Source organism: Gorilla gorilla, chromosome 7, assembly GCF_029281585.2.
Source record: "Gorilla gorilla gorilla isolate KB3781 chromosome 7, NHGRI_mGorGor1-v2.1_pri, whole genome shotgun sequence".
Classification (NCBI taxonomy): domain Eukaryota; kingdom Metazoa; phylum Chordata; class Mammalia; order Primates; family Hominidae; genus Gorilla; species Gorilla gorilla.
In genome coordinates this window covers 21,781,732-21,804,786 of record NC_073231.2, presented here as the reverse complement: position 1 = coordinate 21,804,786, position 23,055 = coordinate 21,781,732, and the positions used below count along the sequence as shown (strand labels likewise).

At 45.3% G+C, this 23,055-nt stretch overlaps 1 protein-coding gene and 1 long non-coding RNA gene across 2 annotated transcripts in view; one reads left to right on the top strand and one right to left on the bottom strand.

The window, feature by feature from the left end:
* Positions 1-23,055, bottom strand: part of PDGFRL (platelet derived growth factor receptor like) — a 66,955-nt gene that overhangs the window by 31,521 nt on the left and 12,379 nt on the right. The window contains exon 2 of the mRNA XM_019032436.4: positions 21,700-21,997. Coding sequence (XP_018887981.2) covers positions 21,700-21,997 — 298 coding nt within the window. The remainder of the gene's footprint in view (positions 1-21,699; positions 21,998-23,055) is intronic.
* LOC129524182 (uncharacterized) lies at positions 1,675-8,821 on the top strand. Its single transcript, XR_008667897.2, has 3 exons — positions 1,675-1,877; positions 2,189-2,326; positions 5,759-8,821. It is a non-coding gene; the product is annotated as an uncharacterized lncRNA (long non-coding RNA).

Genomic DNA, 23,055 nt, shown 5'->3' with positions numbered 1-23,055 from the left:
TTTCTGGAGAAATGTCTCCCCCATCCCCTTCAGATGCCTTTCATCACGTATCAGATATACTTTCCTGAAAATCATTTTATCATTACCTCCAGTTCTAAATATTAGCTTCTCCCATTGCACACAGAATTGCACGTTACCACCTCTGCCTGGTATTCCAGCTCCTTTGCTCTCCCAGCCCTTAAGCCGAGTAACCCGGTGTCTTTAGCCATCTAGCTCCTCACCAAACCCAGACACGTCGGCTCATTTTCACCTCTGAGCCCTCCACACATCTCTTTCCCTCTGAAGCGCTCTCTTCTTCTATCTGACCAAAACGTGGTTACTCTTCAGGGTCCTATTCCCAAGGAGGCCGACCATGTCCAGTGGCCTTTGTAAAAGAGCGGTTAAGAGCATGCACTCAGGAGTCAGCTTTCCTTGGTTCAAATCCTGCCTCTACCAGTTACTGGCTATGTGACCTTGAACTACGGTTAAAGGTGACAGTGTACAGAATAGAAGAGAATTCAGTGAGTGAAAGTGGGTTGAATGACTTATCTAAGAGTCCTTACTTTTTGCCCCCCTTTTTTATCCAATGTGAGTTAAGTACAAGTGCCAAGAGTACTTTCAGAACTGAGAGGGACCTTAAAGATCATCTGGTTGGATGTCTCACTTTACAGAGACGAACTGACTCATCCAAGGTTACAAGGCCAGCTAGAGGCAGAGCTGGGAATGAAATCCCTGGGGACTCCTGAGAAAAGAGAGTCTGGCATGCTTCCCACTGCGTACTGGAAAAGAAACATGAGTTGACTGTTTTAAATACGTAAGTAAGTCCTAACCAAATGAATGACTTGGAGGAAATTTACAGATGATTACTTTCCAGATAGGCACTCACCATGTAGAGAAATGCATGGAAATAACAACGAAATCATCATTCTCGTGTAATTTTTTTTGAGACGGAATCTCACTGTCCCCCAGGCTGGAGTGCAGTGGCGTGATCTAGGCTCACTGCAACCTCTGCCTCCTGGGTTCAAGGGACTCTCCCGCCTCAGCCTCCTGAGTAGCTGGGACTACAGGCATGCGCCACCAGGCCCGGCTAATTTTTGTGTGTTTAGTAGTGACGGGTTTCACCATACTGGCCAGGCTGCTCTTGAACTCCCGAGCTCAAGGGATCCCGCCACCTTCGCCTCCCAAAGTGCTTGGATTACAGGTGTGAGCCACCACGCCTGGCCCTTCTCATGTAAATTTGACAAGGTCATCTTTCAAACTTTGTGACCATATAACTCAGATGTATATGGGTTACTCACACTACAGGTTGAGAATCCCTTATCCAAAATGCTTGGAACCAGAGGGGTTTGGACTTCAGATTTTTCTCAGATTTTGGAGTATCTGCATCATACTTACTAGTTAAGCATCCCTAATTTGAAAATCTGAAATCTGAAATGCTCCAGTGAGCATTTCCTTTGAATGTCATAGTGCTCAAAAAGTTTCAGATTTTGTAGCATTTCGGATTCTTGATTTATGGATTAGGGATGCCCAACCCTTACTATAAATCTGGCAATTCTAATCTTACCATGTAGGAGAAGCTCATCAGCACTTCTCTGTGGGTAACATCAGAAAAACATGCCCCAGCTCTGCTCAGCTGAACGCTCACAGCCACATACTTGGGAAGAATCAGCCCTGGAAGATGAGTGAGGACAGAGGACAAAGGAGCAAGCCTCTGCCACCCTTGCTAGGAGAACAAGCTGTGAATTACTAATGGGCAGGCGTGCAGGCACAGTGAGTGTATTATGGCCAAGTCAGAATAGTGAATGCAACAGCCATGGGGCCTGGACCCATTCGCACCCAGCACAGTGAATTCACTGCGGGGAAATCCACCAAATCTCCCTCCTGCCAACGTTTTCAAGGTAATCGCTCATAATAATGCCACTTTGATGGTAAATCTTCTGAATAACGTCAGAAACCTAAATAAACAAACTGTTTTCTTGGTGTAGAGACTACAGAGATCTTGGGAATATGGCTTGATTTGAGTTTACTTTACTAAAAGCTGTGCAACATGAGCAAGTCTCTTAGGCTCTGTGGCTCAATCTAGTCACTTTTTAAAATGTAGGGTTCAAGCCACATCAGTGGTTCTCCAACCTGGCTGCATATCACAATCTTTTGGGGGAGGTTTGATGCTGTTCTCTTTGGCTCTTATTATTATTATTTTTTTTTACAGAGTCTCACTCTGTCACCCAGGCTGGAGTGCAGTGGCGTGATCTCGGCTCACTGCAACCTCCACCTCCCAGGTTCAAGCGATTCTCCTGCTTCAGCCTCCTGAGTAGCTAGGATTACAGGTGCACGCCACCACACCCAGGTAATTTTTTTTTTTTTTTCCAGAGTCTCGCTCTGTCACCCAGGCTGGAGTGCAGTGGCGCAATCTCAGCTCACTGCAACCTGCGCCTCCCAAGTAACTGGGACTACAGGTGCCCACTACCACACCTGGCTGAATTTCGTATTTTTAGTAAACATAGGGTTTCATCATGTTGTCCAGGCTCGTCTTGAATTCCCAACCTCAGGTGATCCACCAGCCTCAGCCACCCAAAGTGGTGGCATTACAGGAATGAGCCACTGTGCCCAGCTGGCTCTTATTTTATTATCACTATTTGAAACAGAGTCTTGCTCCGTCACCCGGGCTGGAGTGCAGCAGTGTGACCATGGCTCACTGCAGCCTCAACCACCCACCCCAGCCTCCCAATTAGCCAGGACCACAGGGTGTACCACTATATCCAGCTAAAACTTTTTGTTTGTTTTTAAGAGATGGGGTCTCACTATTTTGCTCAGGCTGGTCTCAAACTCCCGGGCTCAAGTGATCCTCCTGCCTCAGCCTGCCAAAGTGCTGGGATTACAGGCATGAGCTGCCGTGCCTGGCCCCTCCTTGGCTCTGCTTTGTACAAGTCTCTATCTTATCTTCAAGGCCTGGTCTCCTACAATTAGGTCATCACTTACTCGATGATTCCATTTGCCTCACCAACGCCTGCTCACAGCTGCCTTCTCTCCTTCCTATCAGCCGCTCCACACTCACACTTGACCACACACTGTCTTCTGTTGCTCTGTCCTTGTATCTGGTTTGTCTTTTATCTCACTAGTTCTTAAGCTGCTTGTCGTTGGGACTATTTCTGTCTTTTTCTCCCCCCTCATATGCATTCTGACTTAGTAGACTGCCTTTATATATACATTAAGCAAACGTTAATGCTATTTAGCGTGCACTCTCCTCAGCAGACCAACACTTAACTGAAGGCTGTGACACACTCGCTCTGGTCACCCCTCCGGCTCTTGTATGGGACAGTGCCTCCCTCTGCCTCCTTCCCCAGGATGCCTACCAGGTGATGTGATATATTGTGCCACTGCACGAGCCACCTGGGTAAATAAACGCATGAGGGCACGTTCAACATTGATTCACTTGTATCAATGTTAGTTGACTCACAGGGCCCCCAACCCCCTACCTTTTCCCAGCTATGAAGTCAAGTTCACAAAGAACAGTGCTGTTACAGGGAAAGGTGAGCTGGTGCTTTCTGACCTCTGCTCCAATGTAAGTGAGACACCAGATCTCATTTGGGTTCTAGGCAGTGGGATGGAGAGAGAGGAGTGCTTTGGACAGTAGGATGTGGTCTGAAAGGCAGAGACCAGGGGCAAATCAGGATGTACTCCCAAAGGCAATCCAAGCAAAGTCTTTGAGCAGGAAGGCACCAAGCAAGGCAGGAGACAGGCCCCTGAGGCCCCAGGACAGAGTGGACAAGTTGGGAATGCAGGACGGGAAGTGACAAGAGAAGGTTCTGGGCAGACTCCCCAGGGCAGCAACTTAGCAGCTGCCCACCTGCAGCCGGCTGTGTGGGTGGGATGGAGCTGCCAAGGCAGCCAAGCCTGGACACTGGAGGCAAACCTCTGACATCTTCGTTTTGCTTTTTTATAAATGTGCCATTCTACACAATTATAGACTAGTGGACATAAAATTTCCCATTTTACATCTTATCCTTTATTCCTCTTTTCTTGCTCCCTCCTTCGACATATCTTTCAAAGCTGTTTTATTTACATCTTCCATACTCAAATACTTGGTCAAAAATCATGCTACTAACACACCAGTGTTTACGTTTGAGCGTTAAATCCCAGACGTCACCCACATGTATACATATTTGTTAAAGCAAGATTTCACTCATAAAATACATGCAATCATTGGTACTATAAACAATGCTCCATCTTGCAAGATGCCCCAAAATTATCATCTAACATAGTTGGTGATATTCCTACATAGTGTCTTTGGTTTGGTGCACTAGTTTGACTGTATTGTCATTTTCTTACTGTATTTTAATTCTGTGCAACACATCTGGGATAATCAATCCTAGACTTACCAGAAATGCTCAAGAAATGAAATGTTTTGTTGAAAGAAACTTTTTTTTTTTGCTTTTTTAAATACATATTCGGTGTAGGTAGAAACATTATTTTTAAATAAGAGTTAGCAGAAGACGTTTTCCCCAAAACTATAGAATGTGCTTCAACCAATTTCCCCCACCGTAATGACTAGACGAGCAATGGGTGATGTAGAGAACCTTGGGACCATTAATATGAGCATCAGTGAGCCCTCCACAGTGCTATGGACAAAAAGAGTTTGTAGGGGATTGAGACACACGTCTAAAACGTTTCTTAAAACGAAACTCCCAGGCCAAGGCAGGTGGATCACTTGAGGTCAGGAGTTTGAGACCAGCCTGGCCAACATGACGAAACCCCATTTCCAATCAAAATACAAAAATTAGCAGGGCATGGTGGCATGCGCCTGTAATCCCAGCTACTCAGGAACCTGAGGCAGGAGAATTGCTTGAACCTGGGAGGTGGAGGTTGCAGTGAGCCCAGATTGCGCCACTGCACTCCAGCCTGGGTGACAGAACAAGACTCCGTCTCAAAAAAAAAAAAAAAAACAACGAAAAACTGGCTGTTTCTTATGATTTAACTCCTTTGGGTACAGTATGGTGAACAGAAATAGCTCACCGATATTTAGGTGGCTTACTATGTGTGCCAAGAGCTTTACACGCATGACCTCATTCTATCCTGAGAACAGCACAATAAGCCTCGTTCTATTATTACCTGCCCCCACCCATGTCCTGAACGGAACATAGCTGTGTTTTTCTGCAACCTGAACGCTCTCAGAACATTGAGTACACTGGGGGAAGTCTTGTATCCTGCTGCCTCCACCCACCCATCTCTGGGGAAATACGGGAGGGCCTGCAGCTGGTGCCAGTGAGTCTGGAAAGAGAACGCTCTACCTTCAGCATTGGTTAGGTCATGTATTTGTCATTTCTGGGGTGGAAGACCATTTGAAGGCAAGTATTTGAGTTTGGGGGTGGCGTTTCCTTTTGACTGGCCACTGCAAATTAGACCCCAATTGGACCCATGCTCCAGGTAAGAATGGAGGCAAAGTGAGAGCCGCCTCATCTTCATTTGCTCTGCTCAGAAAATAAAATAAAACGAGCTTTGGAGGAAAGTGAGTTCGCATACAAAAGACACTCACATGATGATATGAATGCACTTAAGTGTACTGAACTATCTCCTTAAAAATGGTTAATATGGTAAATTGTACGTTCTGTGTATTTTCCAAAAATATAAATTATTTGAAAAAAAATACCTTCCTCAGCATAACACCAGAGTACTGTCCACAACATTTACCAAAGTCTGTGCAGATTCTTTCTCAATGGTGGGATTCTTCTGTTGATAACCACTTAAGATATTTCTCCTTTTCTTTTAAAATGTCTTCCAGACTCTCCCTCCAGATGCTGGATGACATGATGAGCCTGGCTGGGAGCCCACTCTCTGCTCCATCGGCCCACCCTCCCTTTGTGTTGTCTGTGGGTGGAGTAAGCTGTTGCCAACTGTGGCCAAATGAAAAGCCCGATGCCCTCCCTTCTCTCTAAAAGCTATTTATTGTTTTCCGAGGAGCCAGCCATCAAAGAGATCTCCTGTGCCCCACGCACTCCTCCCAACTCCCAGTTTTTGACTGAAAAAATGCTAACATCCGACCAGATACCAGAAAAACATCCTGAAAGACAATGCCTGGACTCTTATTTCCTAGGGAGCAGGACCAGGGCTTATTACCACAGCAGCCTATCTTGTTTTTACTGCTGTGATGTTGCTGACAACATAGCTGAAATCTCCAACATCTCCTTGTTCCTACCAGCACTGATTGGTTATATTTAAGCCTTCGTCCAGACCCACTTATTCTCAGTTTCTTCTCATTTTCTTCCCTGGCTCAGCGTGGTGCCAAGAATTCTCTGGCTTTACACCCTGGAAGTGTGTTATGATGAGATTCAAGAAACAAAATGTGTGCAGAGAAGATGCAAATGGGTCATGTTGATCTCCCAGCAGGGGTTATTCAGATAATCCAGAATATTCTTATGTAAATTTTTTAATATTATCAACAAAATGAAAGAAAAAATTTAAAAAATTATTGCAAAGAAGCATGATATCCAAGAACACATCTAAAGACCCCAGTTTGAGTGAAACGGGTATGGGGCACGGGGAGGAAGAATGGAGGCAACTGACACAGGAAGAGACATTGTCTTTCTTCTGAAGGCAAGGAGGAGTGCTAACCCTCACAATGTGGTTTACATTACTCAGCATTTTCTTTCTGTCTCTCTCCCTCCTTCCTTCCCTCTCCCTGTCTCTCTCTCTCCCTTCTTTCATTCTTTCTGAGACAGAGTCTCACTGTGTTGCTCAAGCTGGAGTGCAGTGGCATGATCTCAGCTCACTGCAGCCTCCACCTCCCAGGGTCAAGCAATCCTCCTACCTCAGCCTCCCAGGTAGCTAGGACTATAGGCACACGCCACCATGCTCTGCTAATTTTTGTATCTTTTTTCGTAGAGATGGGGTCTTGCCATGTTGCCCAAGCTGGTCTCCAACTCCTGAGCTCAAGTGATCCACCTGCCTCAGCCTCCCAAAGTGCTGGAATTACAGGCGTGAGCCACCATGCCCAGCCATGCATTTTCTTTGTATACATATTTAGAAAGGCTTTAAATCCTAGACTCATAATTGCCCTAAATTTTACTCTAAATTTTTTAATTTTATTATTATTATACTTTAAGTTTTAGAGTACATGTGCATGACGTGCAGGTTTGTTACATATGTATACATGTGCCATGCTGGTATGCTGCACCCATTAACTTGTCATTTAGCATTAGGTATATCTCCTAATGCTATCCCTCCCCCCTTCCCCCTACACCACAACAGTCCCCAGTGTGTGATGTTCCCCTTCCTGTGTCCATGCGTTCTCATTGTTCAATTCCTACCTATGAGTGAGAACATGCAGTGTTTGTTTTTTTGTCCTTGCGATAGTTTGCTGAGAATGATGGTTTCCAGTTTCATCCATGTCCCTACAAAGGACATGAACTCATCCTTTTTTATGGCTGCATAGTATTCCATGGTGTATATGTGCCACATTTTCTTAATCCAGTCTATCGCTGTTGGACATTTAGGTTGGTTCCAAGTCTTTGCTATTGTGAATAGTGCCGCTATAAACATACGTGTGCATGTGTCTTTATAGCAGCATGATTTATGATTCTTTGGGTATATACATCCCAGTAATGGGATGGCTGGGTCAAATGGTATTTCTAGTTCTAGATCCCTGAGGAATCGCCACACTGACTTCCACAATGGTTAAACTAGTTTACAGTCCCACCAACAGTGTAAAAGTGTTCCTATTTCTCCACATCCTCTCCAGCACTCTAAATTTCTTAATGTGGCCAACAAGGCCCTCCATGGTCTGCCTCATCTCCCATCATCATCTCTCCTCCTAACCTCCTTCCCACTCCCTCGCCTCTGACCGCCACATCTTACCCACCTGCCCTCCATGCTCCAAGTTTTATACTCTTTCCCACTTGTAGGTACTTCCTTCAAACACTTCTGTCTTTCTGGAATTTCCTTATATCCTTCTATGCCCTTCCTTACCCAGGGAACTTTCAAATATGAGCTTGAGTTTCCTCCTCCTTGACACCATACTTCTGTTAGCAAGGCACTTGCTAACAGACTTTAATATTTTATTAAGATTGCTTATTTAATTGTCTTCCCTAAGATTAAAAGATCTATGGGATATAGAGATTTTATCTATTTTGCTCACAATCTTATCTCCATCATCTGCCTAGCAGGGACCATAAACATAGTAGATGCTTATAACAAAACAGTTGGAAGAAAGGAACAGGGCAGAGGAGTCAAGAAACAGAGTGTTCGACAAATGATAATTACTGTTGTAAGAAACAGTACCTTTGCTATTTCCGATCTCAAAGACAGGATATGTTTATGGGATCTGGGATGGACTGAGTCTGGAGGTAAAACCTGAATCAATTTCAGCACCTGAAAATACAGTCATCAGCATGTTTCTATTAGCCTCGAAGGGATCAACTACACTGTTCAAGGGGGCCACTGCTCCTGAAAGACCCAGCAGGGGACAGGGGCATGAAAAAATTTGTCCCTGTGTGGGTACATACACTTACAAATGTCTACTCCCTTTTTAAAAAATGCGTTTGTTGGGCTGGGCGCAGTGGCTCATGCTTGTAATCCCAGCACTTAGGAAGGCCCAGGTGGTGGGTGGATCACTTGAGGTCAAGAGTTCAAGACAAGCCTGGCCAACGTGCCAAACCCCGTCTCTACTAAAAATACAAAAAATTAGCCAGGCTTGGTGGCACACGCCTGTAACCTCAGCTACTTGAGAGGCTGAGGCATGAGAGTCGACTGAACCCAGGAGGCAGAGGTTGCAGTGAGCTGAGATCGTGCCACTGCACTCCAGGCTGGGCAAGAAAGAAGACTCTGTCTCCAAAAATAAATAAATAAAAATAAAATAAAATTTGTTTGTAAAATGAATTCTATACTGTTTAAAATACAACTTGAAACTGTGACCACTACGTAGCCTGAAAGGCTGAAAGGACCATAGGTATAAGTGGGCACGTATTGTATCCACTCAGTTCTCATTTGGAATGTTTCTTCATTTACTGGTGATAGGAAGACAGTTGTAGCACAGCTGAAACCTGCCATCTAGTGGACCTTCTCATGACAGGGTTTTGCAAACAAGCATCGCAGAGTAGACCAGAACTCCAAGAGCATCCCTCAGTTACGCTCTTCCAACAGAGCTTTCCTTTCCAAATAGCCCAGTGTCAGGTTTTCACACTCTGGCGTCCAAAGAGCTACCCTAAATCAATGTGGAATTTCAACCACTTTCCACGCAAAGCTATTCCACCAAGAAAAATCGATGCCTCATTCTGGGTATCTGCTTTTCATTTCTGTTTCGAATCTTTAGAAATCAGATTAGTTTAGTCTACAGCTTTAAAAAAAAATTTAATGATTACTCTCTCTTGCCTGAAGCTACCTCCATCAGACCGAGAGTGTACTGTGATCTGAATTTATCTCAACACGCATACCACAGAGCTCTGAAGTGGGGCAGCCGCTCTGCCTCAGGAACTAGGGCTCCCAAGTTCTGGGACCCATGCAGCCACTTGCCAGCTTGTCCCTCTGACCAGCCACATCTCCTCTATGACTCTCAGTTCCCTTATCTGTCAAAAAGTGGGGCTTCCTCGAAGACATACACATGGCCAATATGCCCAACATACTAATCATTAAAGAAATCCAAACCAAAACCACAATGAGATACCCTCTCACACTAGTCAGAACGGATATTAACCAAAGCCAAAAATAACAGATGCCATCAAGGTCGTGGAGGAAAGGGAATGTTTACACACTGCAGGTGGGAATGTGGATTTGTTCAGCCACTGTACAAAGCAGTTTGGATATTTCTCACTTAGAGCTACCATGTGGGCCAGCAATCCCATTACCAAGTATATATCCAAAAGAATATAGGTAGTTCTACCACAAAGGCACAAGAATTCCTATGTTCATGCAGTACTAGTCACAATAGCAAAGACAAGGAATCAACCTAGATGCCCATCAATAGTAGACTGGATAAAGAAAATGTGGTACATACACACCATGGAATACTACACAACCATAAAAAAGAACGAAATCATGTCCTTTGCAGCAACATCGATGCAGCTGGAGGTCATTATCCTAAGTAAACCAACACAGGAACTGAAGACCAAATACCACATGCTCTCACTTTTAAAGGGGAGCTAACCATTCAGTACACCTGGACACAAAGACAGGAATTATAGACACAGGGGCCCACTTGAAGGTGGAGGGTGGGAAGAGGGTAAGGACTGAGAAACTACCTATCGGGTACTAAGCTTATTACCTGGATAATGAAATAATCTACACCAAACCCTCGTGACATGCAATTTACCCACTTAACAAACCTGCACATATACACGCTCAACCTAAAAGTTGGAAAGAGGAAAAAAAAAAACAAAAACGGGAGTATAAGCTTAACAATCAGAAGGTCCCTTTCAGGTCTAAAGTTCTTTGAGCTTGCTCCCAGAGTCTCAGGTCACATGATCTCAGGGGCCTGACTTTAGATCCCCTGCAGGCTCGGTGCCTCTGGCACCATTCATTCATAGAAATACATATGGAGGACCTGTGGCATGCTGGAGGCTGTGCTGGGTGTGAGGAAAACATCAGGGAATAAACAGACACCCTCTAAGGTTAGAGACTACAGTCACTGCTGTTGTGATAGGAAGAAGTGGGACAACTCAAGAAATGCTTAGATAGTAGCATCATTGGTTGGATGCGGGTGTGAATAAGGAAAGTGGTTTTCAAGTGATTCCCGGGCCTCTGGTCAAGAGCAACTGGATGGAATTAGTGCCATTCTCTGAACTGAAGGACACAGGAGGATGACCAGGTGTGGAGAAAGATCATGAGCTCAGTTTGTTTATTATTTCTTTAGAGATGGGCCTTGCTCTGTCTCCCAGGCTGGAGAGCAGTGGCACAATCATAGCTAACTGCAGTCTTGAGCTCCTGCGCCCAAACTATCTTATCACCTCAGCCTCCCAAGTAGCTGGGACTACAGGGGTGCACCACTATGCCTGGCTAATTTTTAGGGTTTTTTTTGTTTTTTGTTTTTTTTAGAGATGGGGTCTTGCTCTGTTGCCCAGGCTGGAGCGCAGTCACAGATCATAGTTCACTACAGCCTCAAACTCCTGGGCTCAAGTGATCTTCTCACCACAGCATCCTGAGTAGCTGCAACTACAGGCGTGTACCACCACACCTGTAATTTAAAACAATTTTTTTTAGAGATGGGGGTCTTGCTGTGTTGCTCAGGCTGGTCTCAAAGTCCTGGCCTCAAGTGATCCTCCCATCTTGGCCTCCCCTGTTGCTAGGATAGATGGTTCAGCGTAAATAAAAGCTCATGAAAGATCCAAGCAGATATTGTGAGCAGGCAGCTAGGTAGCTCAGTCTGGAGCTCAGAAGAAACATTTAACGTAATATAGGACAAATCGAGGGCATTCGCCAGCATGTAGAGAGGAGAGTACAGAACCAACATTCAGTGTCTGGAAGAGTGGAGGATTCAGAGCTGGTGAAGAGGACTCCAGAAGGGCTGTGAGACAGAGAGAAAACCAGAAGGACACAGGACTGCAGAGGCCAAGACACGATGCTTCACTCGGCTAAATGGAGTTGGTGCAGGAAATCTCAAGGCATGGAAAAGCGAACTCTGGATTTAGTGCCCTTGTTGACCTCGGTGACAAAATGCATGTGGAGTAATGGGGCCAGGAGTCAGGTAGAGTTATTGAAGAATCAATAGGAAAAAGAAAAAAAGTGAATACAATGAGGACAGAGACTCCTCCCAGGGAATTGGGTGTGAAGGTTATGAGAGAGGAAGATGGCTGCAGGGTGCATGGGGGTCAAGGCAGAATTTCTTAATTTGGTGAATACTGATGAAAAGGACCTATAAATCCTTTTCAAGGAGATGGTGATGATCCAGAATGAAGAGGCAGTAAGTGATGTGTTGAAGTTCCTGAGAAAGTGGGTAGAGACGAGATCCAGGGCACAGATAGTGCTTTGGCCTTAGGAGGGAAAATCCTCATCCTTATTCCCCTGTCACTGGTAGAGCAGGGAAGGAGGACGTATGATCAGAGAAACTTAAGGTGATTAGAGCTCCAATTTCTTAATAAGTTAGGGGATAACTTCATTAGCTGAAAGTCAGAGAGATGAAGATGAGAGGTTTAAGAAGAGAGAAAAAGTGACCTTTCTAGAGAAATGTATTGATTTTGCCAAGCAAACGTGAGGTGGTCACATCTACTGGCAGCCACGGCCACATGGCCAGCTGTACAGCTCCTTCCAGCAGTCCTCAGGGTCCATGTGCAGACAAGAGAAAGTAGATGAACAGGGTCATTTAGGGTCACAAGTTTCCAAGTGGAAATGAAGGAAGAACAGAGAGCAAAGGAACTTAGGACATATTCAAGAGTTCAGTAGAAATGACAGAGCCCAGAATTGGGACTATTATTCTAAGTAAAGTAACTCAGGAATAGAAAACCAAACATCATATGTTCTCACTGATATGTGGGAGCTAAGCTGTGAGGACGCAAAGGCATAAGAATGATACAATCGACTTTAGGGACTTGGGGGGAAGAGTTTGGTGTGGTGAGGGATAAAAGATAACAAATATGCAAATATGGTGCAGTGTATACTGCTCAGGTGACGACGGGAGCACCAGGATCTCACGGCTCACGCTAAAGAACGTATGTAACCAAATGCCACCTGTACCTCAATAACTTATGGAAAAATAAAATTTTAAAAGAGAGAGAGAAGTAAAGACATAAAGGTGCAATGTGGATAAAGAGGGAGAAGGGAGAGTCAATGGACTAATGGCTCTATGAGGTCAAGTAACAATAGGTTCTGTATTAGTCTGTTCTCACATTGCTAATAAAGACGTACCTGAGACTGAGTAATGTATAAAGGAAAGAAGTTTAATGGATTCACAGTTCCACGTGGCTGGGGACGTCTCACAATCCTGGTGGAAGAGCAAGGGATGTCTTACGTGGCAGCTGGCAAGAGAGAATGAGCACCAAGAGAAACGGGTTTCCCCTTAGGAAACCATGTGATCTCGTGAGACTTATTAACTACCATGAGAATAGTATGGGGGAACTGCCCTTATGATTCAATTATCTCCCACTGGGCCCCTCCCACAACATGTGGGAATTACAGGAGCTATGATTCAAGATGAGATTTTGGAGGGGAAACAGCCAAACCATATCAGGCTCTGAGACAATGAGGATGGATCCAGGTGACACAGCACCACAGATATGAAATACATTAATACTTTGTTTGCCTAGCGGACCCACCTCCCAATACATGCAGTGTACACCTCAGTACTCAGTAATTATCTTTAAATACTGAATGAATGAATAAGAACTGACTTCTGACATGCGGCCTAAACCCCCGTGGAAGCCAAAACATACTTCCTGAGCTCTGGTATGTGTCAGACATTGTTCTAGGTGCTAGGAATCTGATGATAACCCACAGATGTGTTATTTGCCCTCAAGGGGTTTATTCTTTCAGGAGGGAAGAAGGACACAGATCCCAGATTATAAAGAAGTAATCAATTAAATAAACAAATAAGCAACAATATATTCACATTCCAGATCAGGAAACTGGGTTCTAGGGAAATTACTGATCACACACCACTTTGCTGGTTAGTGATAAACGGAAGATGCAAATCTAGCTGTGCCTCAGCCTCTGGCTTCTCTGTTCCACAACATTCTTTGTCTTTATTCTCATTGCAGGAAACATATACGATAAGACATTTATCCTTATTGAGTAAATTGAATGCTTTCTCTGTGTTACACATATGAACCATGAGATCAAGTTATTTATATAATAATGTTTATAAATGCACTATTTATGATAGTAAAAACTCAAACAGCCACAGGCTGGGAACTAGGTAAGAAGACAATGCTACATAACATTGATGGAATACCATATTGTCATCAAAATCATAAGGAGATCTACATAAAAATCCATATGAAATCACTGCAGGTTACAACACATTAACTTACTGAAATATTGCTTTAAACAAATTCCCAAATCCCAAATTCATAGTTGAGTGGGTCCTTAGAGACCATCTTGTTTTACAGGCTAAGAAACTGAGGCAGCATCCTTGCTAAAACACCACCGTGAAAAATCAGTAAGAAGAGATGGATTTCTGCATCCTCCAATCCTAGAGAGATGCCAAATTATATTTGGGTGCCATGAATGTTCTTTTCTTCATATTGTGTTTTAATCATTTACCAAAATCACAGATGAATAAAGCCAGATACATCAATTCATTCAAGTATTTAGTAAGCAACTGTGACATTCCCAGCACTTTGGGAAAAACAAATGTATATGGCGTTTTTCTGTACTTGGGCATTTTACTTCCTAGAGCTCTAAAGTTCATTAGATCTCCTTCCTCTTCATTAATTGCTCTCTCTGTTGGCCTTCTTTTGTAGGTGAGTGTCAAGAACATTTCACAATTTAGTAGGAAAAGATGAAGCAGTCAGAAGATTACATTCGGATAAATGTGGTCACGCTTCCAGAAAGCCAAAAATATTGGTTAAAACTACAAGGCTTGGCTGGGCGAGGAGGCTCACGCCTGAAATCTCAGGACTTTGAGAGGCCAAGGTGGACGGATCACTTGAGGCCAAGACGTAGAGACCAGCCTGGCCAACATACCGAAAGCCAGTCTCTACTTAAGATACAAAAATTAGCCAGGTGTGGCGGCAGATACCTGTAGTGTCAGCTACTCGGGAGGCTGAGGCACTAGAATTGCTTGAACATGGGAGGTAGAGGTTGCAGTGAGCTGAGATCGTGCCACTGCACGCCAACCTAGGCGACAGGCCAAGACTTTGCCAAAAAACAAAAACAAAAAACAAAAAAACTACAAGGCTTTGTTGGATGAACACCTGGGGAGCTTCCAAACCCAACACTGTCATAGCCCTGGAAAGAACTCATTCTACGGAAAAAAGAAAACACAGAATGAATACTTCTCTATCCAAAGGCACCACGTTCTGGGAACGATGTCAAGAGTCCGTTTCTTGAATCTCTGGTGTGAAATACATCGTGCCCCCTTGAGGGCAAATAGCACATCTGTGGTTGATATAGCTATGACTAGATGTTTTTCACATTTTTTCACATTGTTGCATAAGTTTTTGGAAGCCCACATCTGTCATTACTTTCTTCTAAGGCTCTTGCTGTGCTTCGAATGAACACCATTTAAAGAGTCAAAATTTGTTTTTTCAGATGCTGAATATTTCTCTTCAGATTAATGCTCACTTTCGAGTCTTTAAAATGTTTTCAAATGCATTTTAATATATAATTTAGATATATTTGAAAATACTCTTAGAAAATACTAAAATTTCAAGCATGGAATCCTCTAAGCTTAAGATGCTTTGTGTAGGAAGTCAAAGACTAAATGTTCAGAATAATTTAAATTATATCAGTTCTGTTTTTTTATAAAAAGTGCGTGAATCTGACTTTGGTGAATAAGGTCGTTTAAAATGTACGTGGTATTGGAGGCAGGGCCTGTCCTGCGGGCGCGTTGGCTTCTTCCCACGGAGTTACGTGCAGCCCGTGCGCCTGTGAGCGGCCCGGCAGCCGATCTGGCCAATGGGCCATTTTACAGGAACTGAGGTCCCCAGAGGACATGGACACCCCCAGCCCGGTCAGAGTCACACGGGGCTCAGTGGACGGCCTTGGATTGAATGTGGGCTCCTAACTGCCTCCGGCCACTTCCCACAAACTGGGATGGCCCAGGTCTCCCAGCAAGGGTACCCAGCAAGGGTAACTCTGGGGCTTCCTGGCTGGTTGCTTCCCATTGGCTGCCAGCTGTGTGACACCACAGGGTGGAGTCTGTGGAGGCCCCACCCACCTCCTCTTGTCAACGGCCCCATCTGCCAGTAAGGTTGAGGACTCCCAGGTTTCACCCACCGGAGGCTCAACCTGAGGAACCCTGGCCATGGTGGGTGGGTTCACCTTGGGATGACCACCCACTGGGCCTGCCTGCCCCTCCCTCAAAAGGCCCCTCGAGTTGTACGGGCTGTTGGGAGGTGGCTCAGCCTCGAAGGGCAGACTGCACACCTGTTGACCTAAACTCACTGGACAGACCCCAGGTGGACACCAACTCCTCAACAGCCCCATAACCTTAGCTCTACCTGGGGTACCCAGCACCCCCGCCCCACCACAGGGCTAGAGGCCCTGTGACCCTGAAAAAGGGGCGGGCAGTAGAGAAGGTGGACGCACACTCCTCTCCTGTTGGACAGGTGAGCTCTGAGGTCAAGCCCTGGGCCCAGCCACGCAGAGACCCTGGCTGCCCTGGCTCTTGTTTGTTTAGGTCCAGGTTCTGCCCAGACCAGGGCCCAGGAGAGTTCTCAGGAGGCTGAGAAACCTCCAGGCCAGACAGAAAGTTGGGGCCAGAGCTGGGTTTTAGAGATCCTGCAGGATCCAAAATGGGGCGGCTATCTAGGTGGGGCACGGCCCCTACCCGAGAACAGGAGGGTCCTCCAGAGAATGTGCCACCATCAGGGATATGAGCTGGGCCTGCCCAGAGCCTGGGCACCTTTGGGAGCAGGAAAACTCAGGTGGAACTTGGAAAGGCTTTGAACGCCAGGCTGATGGTTGAGGGGATGGTGGGCAGGGAGGGAGGGCGAGGAGGCTCCCTCTGGCATTTGGGAGCAGGTGAGTGGAGGGCGGAGTCCCTGGAGATGGCTGCAGTCCCTTAATAGGGGGCCTTGCTCTGGGCATGTGAGGCTGTCCCTCCATCCAGAGCTGGCCCAAGACCCATAGGTCCCTGAGTGCTGGCAAATCTCACTGCTCCTGACCCGGCTTGTGTATTCAAAACGCAAACAGTAAAATCAACATCAGGATGTACATCAGGAAAAAAAAAAAATGTATGTGGTAAATCCCACTTGTGGGTATACATCCGAAAGAATTAAAAGCAGAATCTCAAAGAAATATATGCACATCCATGTTCACTGCAGCATTCACAACAGCCAGAAGGTGGAAGGAGCCTAAATGCCTATCGCTGGATGATGGATTACAAAAATGTAGTCTAGGCCAGGCACAGTGGCTCACGCCTGTAATCCCAGCACTTTGGGAGGCCGAGGCGGGTGGATCACGAGGTCAGGAGATCGAGACCACGGTGAAACCCTGTCTCTACTAAAAATACAAAAATTAGCCAGGCATGGTGGCACGTGCCTGTAATCCCAGCTACTCCAGAGGCTGAGGCAGGAGAGTCGCTTGAACCCGGGAGGCGGAGGTTGCAGTGAGCTGAGATCGCCCCACTGCACTCCAGCCTGGGTGACAGAGCAAGATTCTGTCTCAAAAATAAAATGTAATATATAATATAATATTACTCAGCCTTAAACAAAAAGAAAACCACGTCATAGGCTGCAACATCAAAGAACTTTGAGGACATCATGCTGTGGGAAATAAGTCAGTAACAAAAAAAACAAATACGCTGCATGTTCCATTTATATGGGGTACCTAGAGTTGTCAAACTCATAGAAACAGCCAGTAGCAAGGTGACTGCCAGGAAAGAATGCTAGGAGAGGAGTTCAGTGGGCACATAGTTTCGGCCATGCAAGATGAAAACGGTCTAGAGGTCTATTATACAACCATGTGCCTATAGTTAACAATACTGTACACTTCAAAATTCTTTTTTCTTTTTTTTCTTTTTTTTTTTTTTTGAGATGGAGTTTCACTCTTGTTGCCCAGGCTGGAGTGCAAAGGCACGATCTCGGCTCACTACAACCTCCGCCTCCCAGGTTCAAGCGATTCTCCTGCCTCAGCCTCCCTAGCTGGAATTACAGGCATGTACCATGCCCAGCTAATTTTGTATTTTTAGTAGAGACGGGGTTTCGCCGTGTTGGTCAGGCTGGTCTCGAACTCCTGACCTCCGGTGATCTGCCCGCCTCAGCCTCCCAAAGTGCTGGGATTACAGGCATGAGTCACTACGCCAAGCATTTTTTTTTTTTTTTTTTTTTGAAACAGTCTCACTCCTGTTGCCCAGGTTGGAGTATAGCGGTATGATCACAGCTCAATGCAGCGTTGACTTCCTGGGCTCAGGTGATCCCACCCTCTTAGCCTCCCAAGTAGCTGGGACTACAGGAATGCACTACAAAGCCAGGTTAAATTTTTTTTTTCTGTATTTTTAGTAGAGATGGTTTCATCATGTTGCCCAAGCTGGTCTTGAACTCCTGGGTTCAAGTGATCCGCCCACCTTGGCCTCCCAAAGTGCTGGGATTACAGGTGTGAGCCATCATGCCTGGCCTTCAAAATCATTAAGAGGATAAATCTATGTTATATGTTTTTTACTGCACATAAATATATATAGTGGTAAGCCTTTCCAGATTTCTTCCAAGCAGAATATCCATACGTTCCCTCTTACGCACTTCAAGTGTGGAAAGGGAAACAGGAAGAATGGATTCACTTTCTCCCTCTCCAATCCACATCCAGCCCACTCACCTTTAAGAAGGACTCTATCCTGTTATATCCACAACGCTAGAGGGTAGAGTCAGAATAAAAATGTGAAAGATGTCTTAATACAAGAGGATAAGAGAGATAAGTAGACAGTTTAATATCACTTATACGTGTACTTTTATTTACTCTCAAGGTGTGTGTGTAGGGTAGTGTGTGTGTGTGTGCATGTGTATGTGTGTTTAAGAAGGACGAATGTATCAGGGAGGCTTGTCAGTCAAACATTAATAGAGAAAGCTAAACGCCAACAACTCAGCTAAGTCTCAGTGAAAAACAAAGATGTTGAAAGAAAAGAATAGTAGTTTTCAGTGTGAAGAGAGCTGGGAAGAGGAAACAGCAAGTGCTGTGGGAACACATAGCTGAGGGGGGCCTGCCATGGGTTTCCCAGAGAAAGTGATGCCTGACGTTAGCCGGGTGCTGAGGGGCCCAAGAGTGTTCCTGGCTATGAAACAGCAAACTCGAAGGCCCCAGGAGCCTGGTGCTTTTGAGAATCTCACAGGAGCCCAGGGCAGCGAAAGCAGAGTGATTGATCGAGATTAGAGGTGACTCCAGAGGATGGCAGAGGTCAGCGAGGGCCTCACTGCCATGTGAGGTTGTTGGACTTTATCCCCAAGGGCATCCACCGAGTGGTGAACAGGGAAGCCACACGCTGAACTCTGACTTTTAAGTGTTGCTCCAGCGGCAGTGAGAAGCCCTAGCCCAGGTGTGGTCACCGCAGTATCAGAGATGGGAGAGAAGAGCGCCTCAGACAGGGGACAGTGACTCCAGGAATGCAAATGGACAGATTCCCATTCCTGGAAGAAGACTCAATTGCTATGAAGAGGGAACTGAGTCATGTATCAGGTTGGCGCAAAAGCAATAGTGGTTTTTCATCATTACTTTTCATGGTAAGAACAGCTATTATTTTTGCACCAAACTCAGAATTTTGAAATGTTAAAATGAAGGCTGAACTGGCTTAACTTGGTGACTGACGGGATGTGGAGAGTGTGGGGGAGAGGGAGGAGGCATGGATGCTGCCCAGTCTTCTGGTTCGGTAACCAAGTGGATAATGATGTCCTTGAGGGAGAGGAATTTCTGCAGAAACACAGTTTGTGTGGAAATATGAATGGTTGTGAACATGCAGAGTCTGAGATCCCTGCCCTCTGCAGCCTTTCTTTCCTTTTTTTTTTGAGACAGAGTATCGCTATGTTGCCAGGCTGGAGCGCAGTGGCCTGATCTCGGCTCACTGCAACCTCCACTTCCCAGGTTCAAGCAATTCTCCTGCTTCAGCCTCCCGAGTAGCTGGGACTAGATGCATGCACCACGCCCAGCTAATTTTTATATTTTTAGTAGAGATGGGGTTTCACAATGTTGGCTAGGATGGTATCGATCTCTTGACCTCATGACGATCCGCCCGCCTTGGCCTCCCAAAGTGCTGGGATTACAGGCATGAGCCACCATGCCCAGCCTGCCTGCAGCCTTTCTTTCTCCCATTCTTATCATCTCAGACAACATCTGGTATTTCTCCATTGTAAATCCATCCTATTTCTCCATCATATACGGAAATAGGGCCAGAAAGAATCTTAGCAATCATGTCATCCCCTACCTTTCATTCTACACACAAGGAAACTGAGAACTGGCAGAGTTTAGGAGACTTCACCAAGGTACACAGCACTGTAACCCCATACACGCCCCCGACTCAGAGCCTGTGCTCAGGTTCTTCCCAGCACCCCAGGAAGCACGTGTTTCTTTCTTGCTTCTCACACTTGCCACTCTCACCATCGTAACCACTCTTCCTGGTCTAGAAGCCTAGCCTCCTGAAGGTACTCATTCAAACATGAGAAATCATTGGCCTTCTTACCAGTTGAGGCCTCTGAATGTAACAGTCATAGATTTATGAACATCAAAATAATCAGAAGCAGCCAGGCGCGGTGGCTCACACCTGTAATCCCAGCACTTTGGGAGGCCGAGGCAGGCGGATCATGAGGTCAGGAGATTGAGACCATCCTGGCTAACATAGTGAAACTCTGTCTCTACTAAAAATGCAAAAAATTAGCCAGGTGTGGTGGCACGCACCTGTAGTCCCAGCTACTTGGGAGGCTGAGGCAGGAGAATGGTGTGAACCCGGAAGGCAGAGCTTGCCGTGAGCCAAGATGGCACCACTGCACTTCAGCCTGTGGGACAGAGCGAGACTCCGTCTCAAAAATAATAATAATAATAATAAAAATAATCAGAAGCAGTTGAAAAGTAGTTGAAGTTGATATCTGGTCAAGTTGCTCACAGGAATCTCCCGTAAGGTCATTTCAGTTTTCATTATGATTACTTAAAAAAACAACATAAAACACTGAGTCCATTAACTTTCACGGTATGATTTTTTTTTATTTTTCTGAGACGGAGTCTCACTCTGTCACCCAGGCCGGAGTGCGGTGGTACGATCTTGGCTCACTGTAACCTCCGCATCCCGGGTTCAACCGACTCTCCTGCCTCAGCCTCCTGAGTAGCTGGGATTACAGGCACATGCTACCACATCTGGCTAATTTATATTTCTTGTAGAGACGGGGTTTCACCATGTTGGCCAGGCTAGTCTCCAACTCCTGGCCTCAAGTCATCTACCTGCTTTGGCCTCCCAAAGGGCTGGGATTACAGGCCTGAGTCACTGCACCCAACCATACAATATGAATTTTTAAACATCCATCTCTATGCATAATAGTTTTCTATAACATTTTGGTTTCCTATAAAATTTCACTCACCACACATTTTCATAGAAAATTGTCATATGGTTTTGTCACATGGTTTCCTATAAAATTTCACTCTTTCAACAAATGTTGGTAGGATTTGCAATTTTTTTTTTTTTTTTTTTTTTTTTTGAGATGAAGTCTCGCTCTCTGTCGCCCATGCTGGAGTGCAGTGGCACAATCTCGGCTCAATGCAAGCTCCACTTCCCAGGTTCACACCATTCTCCTGCTTCAGCCTCCCGAGTAGCTGGGATTACAGGCGTCTGCCACCACACCCGGCTAATTTTCTGTATTTTTAACAAAGACAGGGTTTCACCGTGTTAGCCAGGATAGTCTCAATCTCCTGACCTCGTGATCCGCCCACCTCGGCCTCCCAAAGTGCTGGGATTACAGGCATGAGCCACCGCACCCAGCCTGCAATTGTTTTTATTAACTGGGTAAAGAAATAAAATCTATGACTTTTGCCCTTTGAGCTTCTATTTTTATGATCTATTAGGGTAAAATGAAACATGTCAGAAACAATGTGTAATAATAGTTCAGAAGCAATTTTGTTAACTATTACAAATCCTCAACCCTACACAGTTTTTAAAAAAATGCTTACCTGAGGCGAGAGTCCTTAAAGGTGTCCAGATACGCAGGGTAGCTCCACCCAATTCTACTCCCTTTACATCGAAGCTCTACAGTTTGCCCCGCCAGCAGACTCAGGGTAGCGGCGGGTTTCTGGAAGCGACCTTTATCCAGCACTTGCATCATGATAGACTGCGTCTTTGGTGCTGAATTGGCTGAATCCCTGTCCTTTATTTTAGGAATTTTGGGCTTCACCTTCTTGTTGGTAGGTTTGATTCTATTCTCTCCTGGTTCTTTTGGACGCTTGTTCTTGGGAAGGTGTTGGCCAGTAACTGCAAAACGTAAGGAGAGAGAAATGCGCTCTAGTAATGGCATTTTTGGAATATTTGAGGCCAATAACTTTTTTTTTTTTTTTTGAGACAGATTCTTACTCTATTGCCCAGGTTGGAGGGCAGTGGCATAATCTCAGCTCACTGCAACCTCCACCTCCGAGGTTCAAGTGATTCTCTTGCCTGAGCATCCTGAGTAGCTGAGATTACAGGTGCCCGCCGCCACACCCAACTCATTTTTGTATTTTTAGTAGAAACATGGAGACAGGGTCATAGCACGTTGGCCAGGCTGGTCTCGAAGTCCTGACCTCAGGTGATCCACCTGCCTTGGCCTCCCAAAGTGCTGGGATTACAGGAGTGAGCCACCGTGCCCAGCCCTCATAACTTTTAGGTAACTCTAGAGAAGATAACTTTTTAATCCTCCCCTCCTCATATGTCAATACTGTTTTCAGTAAAAGTCATGTAATAATCATTTTTTGATTAATTTTAAAACATTAAAAAATATTTCAGCTCCAAAGATATTATTCAAATTCAGCAAAACAGTTCATGTATGAGCTAAAATTTGCCCTTAGAAAACAAAAATATTACTGCCTGTAGTTCACACCGTCTCATAGTCTCCAAGCAGTCACACAAAACAGCAGAACTGAAGCCATTCAAGGCTGTTTGTTTACTTTGCAGTCTATATGTTGTCACTATTCATTTTGATTCCACTGTTTAAACACAGAAATATGTAGCTCCACAGAGACTGGGGACACAAACTGTGCTGAAAGTGCACGCAAAATATTTTGTTTTTAACGTTAGAAACGGAATCTCACTCTGTCACCCACGCTGGAATGCAATGGCATGATCCTAGCTCACTGTAGCCTTGAACTCCTGGGCTCAAGTGATCCTCCTGCCTCAGCCTCCTGAGTAGCTAGGCCTACACATATGTGAGACCATGCTGAGCTAATTTTTTTTTTTAAAGATGGGGCCTTGCTATGTTACCCAAGCTGGTCTCAAACTCCTGGCCTCAAGCAACCCTCCCACCAAGGCCTCCCAAAGTGCTGCAATTATAAGTGTGA